Source organism: Crocodylus siamensis, chromosome 4 (genome assembly GCF_052110815.1).
Source record: "Crocodylus siamensis isolate JL-2025a chromosome 4, ASM5211081v1, whole genome shotgun sequence".
NCBI lineage: Eukaryota > Metazoa > Chordata > Crocodylia > Crocodylidae > Crocodylus > Crocodylus siamensis.
Window position 1 is genome coordinate 157,196,336 of NC_143398.1, and position 10,445 is coordinate 157,206,780.

Consider the following 10,445-nt stretch of genomic DNA (forward strand, 5'->3'; position numbering starts at 1 on the left):
GCTCCTCTCAGACAAAACTCCATTAGTATCCTACCAGCAACTATCTGCAATCAAAAAATTCCTTTGAGATTTACCTGAAAAATATTTAGGTGACTTCATAATGGAGGCACTGTGTACGGTGAAGCAGGGGTGTGGGCTTAAAGGCCTTTTGTTTCAAATTAAGTAACTTTCATTCTCAATTCAAAATCAACAAATATCCTTCAGTGCAGAGGGCCACCTACTGTGAAACCCACCTTCTGTTTGAAGAGGAAAAAGAAGGGTGGGGGAAGAAGAAAATAAAGGACTCTGGAATGGTTGAAAGTATTTGTAAAAGAAACAGCCCACTTCATGCTGACTGACCAATGAGAATAATTTCTGTGTTGGCAAAAGGCTTAAGGCTGGTAAATTCCACAGGGCTCGCATATCATGTTCTCCGGACAACTCCCATTGTTGCAGGCATAAAAGAAGGCAGGTGAAGGAAAGGATCTTACATTCCTTCTTCCAGGTCACAAACAGCGCAAATACTGCTTGGGGCTGAACCCTTGATATCTTCTCATCATGGCTACCTTCAGCTTCAGGCCGACCACCTCATCCGTGGGAGGGGGGCTTGGCAGTTCCTCCACCCGTTTTGGTGGAGGTACCTATAGGTCTCCAAGTATCCATGGAGGATCTGGTGGTCAGCGTGTCTCTGTCTCTTCTGCTAGGTTTGTCTCTTCTGGTGCAGGTGGTGGGTTGGGAGGTGGCTATGGTAGTAGCTTTGGCAGCAACTCTGGTGCTGGTTTTGGTGGTGGATTCGGTAGTAGCCTTGGTGGTGGCGATGGTCTCCTTTCTGGCAATGAAAAGATAACTATGCAGAACCTGAATGACCGCCTGGCTTCCTACCTGGACAAAGTGCGTGCTCTGGAAGAGGCAAATTCTGATCTGGAAATTAAAATCCGAGACTGGTACCAGAAACAAGGACCTGGGCCATCTCGTGATTATAGCCCTTATTACAAGACAATTGAAGATCTTCGAGATAAGGTAGGTGTTAAAAGCTTGTTAAAAAGCAGAAAATGATAAAAGCACTCTATATTGATGTGGCTCCTAGTATTAAAATCCATCATTATTATCCATAAATGATGACATCTGTTTAGTGAATAACTTCTGGCAACAGTGAAAAATTTATTCAGCCTGAATAGCAAGTTTGAAAGTTTATAAGAAACAATAAAGCCTTAGTAGAAAATCAGTCAGAAGGGATCTTGGATTTGGGCGGGGGGGAAGTGGAAGGGGGAAACAGGAGAGTGGTGTGAGTATATCGTGAATCAGAAAGGGTAGACTTAAAAATGTTAGCTAAGAAAATCTGAGCAAGTGTCAGCCAGAGCTTTTTTAGCTGCTTATATGTGGTATAATGTTCACCTTGAAAAGTCAGTGGCAAATGGCTCTGAGGGCCACAATGGCCCTCATCAATCCAGAAATAAATCTGCTTATTGCACTGCAGTGAGTTATCCTTAGTGTACGTGGATAAAGTCTTACTGAAGTCAGTCAGCATAGTACCCATTTTTTTTAAATGAATAAATTTGGCAAACCAAAAAAAAAGAAAAGAAAAGAAAAAGGAAGCAACCTTTTAAATGATGTCAAACTACTGGAGGCACCTGTCTACCTCTGCAGCTCTCTGCCTATTACAAGCCACTACAAGTCTCTGGACAGCCAGTGTGAGGTGTTGTAACAGATCAGTTAGTTGCTAATTTCCTAGTTCATATTTACAGTTAAAATAAGAACTGAACAAAGAGAAGACTGTGCAACTGTGAACGGCAGCATTTCAGAAGTTTAGCACTGAGAATTACGGTTTTCTATTGTTTATTAGATTTGCGAGCTGCCCTCCCCAAAAGTGGCTCAGTTCATGCTGCTTGCCTTTTATCCATGGACCCTGGATTTCAAAGAAGACGGTGTTTAAATACTTAAGGAATGGCATTAACTAATCTCATATATAAATGGAGGATATATTTTGCCTCATTATTGCATTGTTTCTGAAAGCACACGCCCTGCAGAGCACACACAGTAACTGACTGTGCTAAGCAAACAGTGACTCTTGAATGAATCTGAAGTTTACTTTTCACATTTTAGCTTTGAGTACACAACACCACCCCCCACCCTTTCCCTTGGCCTAACTCTCGCACATACTGTCCCCATTTCAGAACTCCAAGGTCAAGTGAGCAAAGCTGATTCCCTCTTTTGGCTTTTATTGATCCTGTGCTCTTGGTTCCCAGCTGTAGGGAGTAAGCAGCCCCACCTGGTTTTCTAGGTCACCTCTTGATTTCCAAAGGTGTCTCACAATAGCAAATTTGCCAAGTATAAGTAAACAGCAAAGTTTTCTTTAAGTAAACAAAACGTTTTGTGTGACTTCTGCTGCGTTGGAGGAAGCTCTTGGTGAGCACAGCAACCTGCCCGCTTGATTAGAACAGGGGATAAAATACATTCACAATCTGTCCAAATGTTAACTAGCATTATGTACTGTATCCCATACACAAAATTCACTTTGTTTTGATTTCTAAGATAGGCCCTGAAATCTCTGGTTGGGGGAATAATGCAGGTAAAAAAACCAAACAACCTGCTTGGCACAAGCTCAGGTTGGGAATGCTCTGTAGATTTCCTTTGCCCAGTGTTTCCCTAGTCCTCCACTGTCATCTCTGACCTACTGCTTTAGCAAAGTTACCTTCCTTTACACAAAACATAGGTTCAACTCCTTATTGTCCCATAATGTTGTGGCAGGGCAGGCCCTGCTGACATCAGTGGAATTCAGTGAACTTGCCCAGTGGAGGAGTCATTTCTTGGTCGACATACTACATCTCAGGAACTGAAGGGCACTGAGCCAGATGTTGATCAGATTCCTAAAGGCAGATGGCCACTAGAAAGGGAAAAACCCACTCCCAGCTTAGATTCAGAAGTTTCAATAAAGTTATAACTTAGATTCCCTTGGGCTAATACAAGACTGTCTACCTGGTAGCCTGCAGGCTGCATGCAGTCCTTGTGGGATTCATTTGTGGCCCTCAGGCTCCCACCCAGGCATGGCCCCCTCCATTGTTCTGGTTGCAGCATCAGCTGGGATCTGCGGCTTCCCCTCCCTGCTCAGCTTCCACTTCCTGCCCCTGCCCCAGGGGCAAGGCCACACAGTGTGGCACGTTCCACAAAGCTAATCTGTGGGAGCTAAGGGTGAGGCTGGGGCACCTGGGCATGTAGTGCAGCATGGGGGCATCCAAACAACCTAGAGCTTGCACTGATGCGGCCCATGCTGGTATAGCCCGTGGAGCAGGTAGCCGCTGGCTGCTTAGAAGTTGGACAGCCCTAGTATAAAATATATTAACTGGAGACTGTGTTGCCCTGGATCAAAGAGAAAATAACTTTCTTTAGGAATAAAAATGAAGACCCTAGAGTAGTGCACAGGGATCTTAGTGTAAATGAGAATCAGTCTGAAAGTATTTAAAAGATATACGTTTATTGTAACCCACTATTCTCACCAAAAACAATTCATTTTACCAGGACACATCTATAGGTTCAGTCATTTATCCCTGCTTGTAAGTGAAGGGAAATAGATTGTTATTTCACTCTAACCAATGTCTCACTCTCTGTGCTGCCTCCCTTGTGCAGATCCTTGCTGCCACCATTGACAACTCTAAGATTGTTCTGCAAATTGATAATGCCAGGCTGGCCGCTGATGACTTCAAAACCAAGTGAGTAAGTTCCTCTAAGGCTATGGGATGCTGAAAAACAGGCAGATGTCCATATAGCATCCACAGTGCCCTGGATGCATATCACTAGCCAAAATGAATATAAATAAACCCCTCAAATTCAATCCTGCTACTGCCAATTCATACTTCTATGCTTTTGCTGAAAGCATTGTATATAGCAATGGCACTCGTACTTGATATATTTAAAATAGAATAATTTCTGATTAAAAAGCAAAATTGCATATATTTAAAATATAAAATGGGCTCTGCAGCTGACTCAATTAACCTTATTGAGCAGCGAGCACTTTGTCCTATAGGCTAATAGATAGCAATCTAAGAAAATCCCCATACTATTCAGCAAGTGACTTCAGTAATGAAGTCATTGGATATTGTGCATTTTTGCGGAGTTGTGTAAGGTGTTGGAACAACTTTAGTTGTTCCAACACCTTACACACCTTTTGTCTGCTAAAAGGTGCATTTGCCTATTTGAGTAAGCAGAACCTTCTCAGTACCAGTCTGAACAAAACTATGCTGCTATTGAAGGTATCTCATTAATGTCCATACATAAAAATAGCCTGGTACAGTATATGTCACATAACTTAACTGTTTGTATCACCCATGTGCAAAATATTTTGGATTCTGAATGTCATAATCTTTCCATTTGATGAAAAAAACAAAATCAAATGCAAAATGAAATACAGATATACTTTAACAATTCTTGGTTTTGTTCTGTTTTGTGGGTTTTCTTTTTTGGAAGGTTTGAGACCGAGCAGGCCCTGCGTCTGAGTGTTGAGGCTGACATCAATGGCCTGCGTAGGGTCCTGGATGAGTTGACCCTGGCCAGAACTGACCTGGAGATGCAGATTGAGAATCTGAAGGAGGAGCTGGCTTACCTCAAGAAGAACCATGAGGAGGTAAAATACATTGAAAATAGGCATAAAAAGGACTACCAAATGGCATGAGGGAACCTGGGATTTCTCAGCATTATCTCTGACTTCCCTAACAGACTATAAAGATCTCTAGTACAGAATGAGTAACTAAAAACTGCCACCTGCAAATAATTTGAGAATGGTCAATTGGGAAATAGTCCTTGAGGAAAGTGGGTGAATCCAAGGCACTGTGAGTTCAAAAGTGTTTAACAACTTCTGTGCCCTCTTCTGTCTTTCTCTGCAATGTCAACTATAGGAAATGAATGCCCACACAGGGCAACTAGGTGGCCAGGTCAACGTTGAGGTTGACTCTGCTCCAGGCATCGATCTGACCAAAATCCTGGCTGAGATGAGAGACCAGTACGAATTCATGGCTGAGAAGAACAGGAAGGATGCTGAGGCTTGGTTCAATAGCAAGGTAAAAAAAAAAAAACATGCAAGAAAGAAAACAAATTTCATCATGTTTGTAGAAAAGGGCTCCAAGAGAACTACACTTCATTTTTCAAATGTTTTCCATTTTAGACTGAAGAGCTGAACCAAGAAGTAGCTGTCAATACTGAACAACTGCAGACCAGCAGGACTGAAATCACTGATCTGAGACGTACCCTCCAAGGGCTAGAGATAGAGCTTCAGTCTCAGCTTAGCATGGTATGTGGCAATTTCGACCAAGATTTGCACTATATAAATAGATGCTAGGAAACTGGGTATAGATGTAATTAAACTTCAACCTTGGGGCTTCCTGCATTTTGTAACAGACTTTGAAATCTTTTTTCTTCCAATTTTTATATTCTTAGAAAGCTGCTTTGGAAGGCACCTTGGCAGACACTGAGAATCGCTACGGTGCTCAGCTATCACAGATCCAGTGCCTGATTAGCAACATTGAGGCACAGCTGGGTGATCTCCGTGCTGAAATGGAGAGGCAGAACAGTGACTACAAGATGCTCATGGACATCAAGTCCCGGCTGGAGCAAGAGATTGCCACATACCACCAGCTGCTGGAAGGCCAAGACTCTCAGTACGTAACCATATCCAGCGCAAAAGACTTTTGAGCTTGAGATGACAGGGCCGCACTGTTTTCAGAATGCTTCTATCGTGATTTTCATGTCAGCACATTAAAAATAAAGTATGCTTAGAGACTCTAAAATGTCTGGTGAGTTAGTGATGCAGGATGCATTACAGATCTGCAAATATTTGTACATTCTTTTCAGATAGGAATTGCCATTTCACACTGCCTATGTTAAGCATTTGCAGCTATTGTTATTTTTACTCTTTCCACTAATGCTTATAATATATTAGGTGTTTTCCAAAACTAATAGAACACAGTTTCTACTCCCAAACAGTTTCAAATTTAAAAGACAAATAGACAACGGGTAGAGATAACAAGTAAAACATATGTAAAGTGGTTAAGGTGGTAATTCATCATTAGCTATACAGTGTTTACGTAACCCAATATTGTTAGGATTGTTTTGCACCATATGTAGACAGTAGTATTACTGAGCGGGGTGAAGGGGCAGCTGCCCTAGGTGCTGCATTTATGGAGGGGAACAAAAATAGCTGTAATTAGCAGCATAGCATGTATGACTCTTAAAACTGTGCCTATTGACACTTTGCTTTCTTGTATCATCCTCTGTTCTAGTGCTTGAAAATTATGATCTTTCTTTGCTCTAACTATTTTCTTCTTGTTCTACAGGCTGCTTGGCTCCTTTTCTGGAACTGCTGGTAAGGATCCTTCTCAGGGGAACCTTTAAAAGTCAAAATAGTGTATTTTCTGCAAAGAAAAACCTACTAATTAGTTATATCCATCTTACAAGCTATTGCACAGTTCCCTGTCACTTAGAATTCAGACAATGAAAGATATTCAGTTAGATTAGAAAATGGGAGAGCATAGCTCTTTGCTAAGGTTTTCTTGGCACAAAACTGACGTTAGAATTCAGAAAAGTATCTAAGATTATGTTGCCATAAATAGCTAAATAGCCAAATACATACTCATTCCTATAGGTGTGAGAACTATGAAGAAATTCAGAAATGACCAGCTCAGGGCTATTGGGCTCATGTCTAAGGAGAATTTTTAGGCTAGCAATATCTTACAAAATACTTTAAAGTGGCACTTGCTTCCGATTCAGTGGTGTCAGAAAGAAATGATTTGGGAGAGAAGACTGAGAAGTGAGGTGGAAACTAAATTTATCTTTCTAATGTAAAAGGGTGTTTTTATATATGTGTTGTGCTTAAATAATAATGGTTATCTCCTTATTTAATGCAGACTCTAAAAGAGATGGCAAAGGAGACAAGTAAGGAAGAGCCTCCAAAGGTCCTGCTCTCTATACATGAACAGACTAGACAAAGAGGAATCAACACAGAATGGTGCCATCACAATTGGATGGAAAGAGATATCTCAAAGCATAAGAAATTATTAACTATGCAAAGTTCACTGTAGAATAGGGTCATTTATTGACAACGTGTTTATGAATTGGCTGTGTGTGCATTTTTAGTTCTTTCATGTACCAATTGTTCTGTTCCTACTGTTTAATAAAAATCATCTGGTTCCTGCAAACTTCACTTCTGCCTGCGTATTGTGATATACTGAATAAATCTTGCTTCCCTCTCATGTATATTATTCAGAGTTTGAACTATTGATCAGCCTTGCAGTTTAATGATAAAGGCTCACAGTGCCACGTGAGAAACTTGAACTCTTTATCTGTGAGCTCACAGGAGCTGTGAGTATTATGGAAGCACTGTGCTCAGTTCCTTAGTTTGGGGGGAACTGGGAGGGGCTGGCTATAGGAAACTGGAAAGTAACATTAGTGAGCTGCAAAGTATTTGAGATAAGAAATGTGGCAACTGGAAAACACTCTACCATAGGTGGAAGATAGAATGTGTCAGAATGCTACAAATACATTCCCACAGGACTACATAGGAGACTTGAGGACAACCTGTTAAGTGGCAAAGCAAGTTCTCAGTTTAAAACCTAACAATTCAACATCACAAACACTAAACAAAAACACCTCCTACCTTAATCCCTGCAGTCAAAGCCTGAGCGAACAGATGGCTTTGCATTTGCCCTGAAAGTGGATCAAAATGGGATTTGTCAGAACATGGTGGGAAATGAACCGAGACCTCTCCACTAGACATGCTCCAGCCTTACTACGCAGAAAGGACTCTGTAAAAACCCACAGAGAAAGAGCTCAACCTCTGTGGCCATAGTTTAGGAAAGAAGAGGCCATCTCAGGCACCAAACTATGGATTCAAGGCAATTATTAGCATTTTGGATTACATCTGGAAACAGATTAGCAACAAATTTTAATCTCTGCTGCACTGATGTAACATCTTCCCTGTGACCAACTCTGATAAGTAAATGTTGCCATGCATTTTGGGCTCCCTATGGCTTCAAAGTGGTCTTCAAAGGTGCAGCCTCTGTGCCACACATACAAGAAGAGTCATGTTTGCTTCATATGACCACCTAAGATGATCTTATATTACCACTTCTGGGTATTCAGAAGTATGCTAAGAATATGCACCTTACCCACAATGGGCAAAATCTTTCTGTCTTAGTGGCAGATGCAGTATTTGTGTGCTGATGTTGTAATGACTCAAGTGAATTGCTGACACCATTTGCTATAGAACCTGGAGTTTTCCTTGGGAATCTCCTTTCCAGTGCTGACCCAGTTCTACCACTTTCTAATCACACAAAAAGGGGGGAGGTAGCAATGAAAACAATTAATTGACAAAAGGAAAGATATAGAGGGGAGCCTTAAGACAGGAACACCCATTAAACCAGTGATTTTCAGCCAAGATGCCCTAGCACCCTGGGATGCCACAAGATCCTTTGAGGGGTGCCACAGGAAGTGGGAGCAGATAAACACAGAAGGGCAGGCTCAGGCTCCAGGTGTGAGAAGATAAGCAGATAAGGGCAGACCGACGCTCTCCCTACTTGGCTGCTCCCCCTGTCCCTGCTGCCTGGCCCCTCTGCAAAAAGATAAGCACTGTAATGAATTAATTCGTTTTTGACATAGGGTGCAGCTCAATTCACAAAAGTTACAGAGGCATGTCTTTAGCTTAACAAGGGGTGCTGTGAGTTTAAAAAGATTGAGAACCACTGCATTAGACTGTGGCACCTTGGGAGGGGCATGGGTGAGCCCAGGCAGAAGAAAATGTAGTAGGTCAGGACTGAAAATCACTAACAGAGTTGGAGCTGAAGGTTGTGCTTAGAGAGCACGCTTTAATTTTTTTTATGTCTGGCTGTGGGAGTGGAGAGCAAAGAAATCTGTAAGGCATTAAACACAAAGGGACTTCTGTATCATTTATTCGAAGTGGCTGGCTCACTTTCTCCCAAATGCTTGATATCAGATTGCAAATCCTTTCTCTCCTAAACCTGGTGGTCAGACCTGTATTCTGAACTCAGCAAAAGACTCTATTCCGATTTTCTTGACTTCTCTGTGGGTGAGCATCTCATGTTCCCGGTGAAGTCTTGTCACAGATCTTTCCATTACAAATGTCTAAACAGAAAGAAGCTCACAATAATTAGCTTACAGTAAATTCGTTGCTTCATATTTAGGGTTTCAAGGGGAAAGATCCACCCTTAGACTCTGGGCTATTTTAAATCTGAAGTCTGGGTCTCTCAGTGTGTTCAGAAACAAAGCTCCTCCCCTCCTCTCAAAGAATGCAATGGCTTGGTTACAGCTTGACCACCCAAAAGCTGGGTAGGTCATGGTGACAAACAAGCTGCTTTCTGAATGGAGTCTTTGTGTGAATGAAAGGAGGGGCCATTGTGAGTTATTTTTTAGAAACCTTGTAAGAAAGTTATGAGAGTAACAGGGTTTGCAGACCATGTCTGCCAACAAAGTTCTGCTGTAGCATTACGAAGTGAGGCGTTTATACATACCTTCTTGGTCTGAAATTCCTCGTTTACAAAGGTGCATAGCACAAACACTGCAATGAGCAACTGAGCAAAGGACTAAACTGAGTGTAAGTTGCAAGCTAGCTGGTCAGAGATCTTACCAGAGGGACAGTGAGAAATGTGCAAAGACCATGAAGGGGCAAATTCAAGATAGCATCTACCATGTCAGCAACCAGAGGTTCCATCATGCAGCAGTTCTGAACCTTTTTCAGTAGACGTACCCCTTGGTTTCAGAGTGAGACTTCACATACCCCCTTTCAATGGGAAATAATTTTTTTAGGCCCTCCAACCTGTGTTAGACAATGTGTGAAATATATGACACGTACCCCTGATGAGGCTTCACGTACCCCCCGGGGGTACATATATCCCGAGTTCAGAACCGCTGCTTTAGAGCTTTTCCTATGGATCATATAGATTATAGTTCAGGGGTGGGCAAAATATGGCCTGCGAGCCAGACCTGGCCCACTAACTGTTGGATCTGGTCTGTGGGTGGGAACCTGTCAAGTGAATGGATCTAGCCCACCGGCAGGCAGTGGCTCTGGCTCTAGCAGCTTTATGGTGCCAGGTGGCTGGGGATGCTTCCGGTGTGCCAGGCACTCTCTTTCTCTGTCTGGGCTGGAGCTGCCACCAATGCAGAAGGGTAAACATTACCCTGCCTGCAACTGTGGTACGCCCCACTCTCTGAGTTGGGTTCTGGCAGCTGCCAACTGCATCCGCAGCTCCCAAAATGCAGGCAACAGCTTCCAGGTAGGTCTACGGGCACAGAGATAGGTGGGCAGGAAATGCTACTGCTGCAGGCGAGTTCAGACTTTTGTCCTGGTTGCAGCCTGCAATTGTAGTACACCCCAGTCTGGTCCCCCCATGTTGGGAGCCCCATCCCAGAAGCTGCTGGCTTCATTTGGGCAGCTGTGGACACGGCCAGCAGCTGCCAGGAGAGAG

The 10,445-nt window shown here is 42.7% G+C and overlaps 1 protein-coding gene across 1 annotated transcript; it reads left to right on the top strand.

The window, feature by feature from the left end:
* Positions 1–410: 410 nt before the first annotated feature.
* On the top strand, positions 411–7,168 carry LOC149866912 (keratin, type I cytoskeletal 19-like). Its single transcript, XM_090044441.1, has 8 exons — positions 411–999; positions 3,604–3,686; positions 4,441–4,597; positions 4,869–5,030; positions 5,135–5,260; positions 5,407–5,627; positions 6,303–6,331; positions 6,873–7,168. Exons 1-8 carry the CDS (start codon positions 538–540, stop codon positions 6,902–6,904), a joined length of 1,272 nt encoding a protein of 423 aa, XP_089900567.1. The 5' UTR covers positions 411–537; the 3' UTR covers positions 6,905–7,168.
* The last annotated feature ends 3,277 nt before the right edge of the window (positions 7,169–10,445 follow it).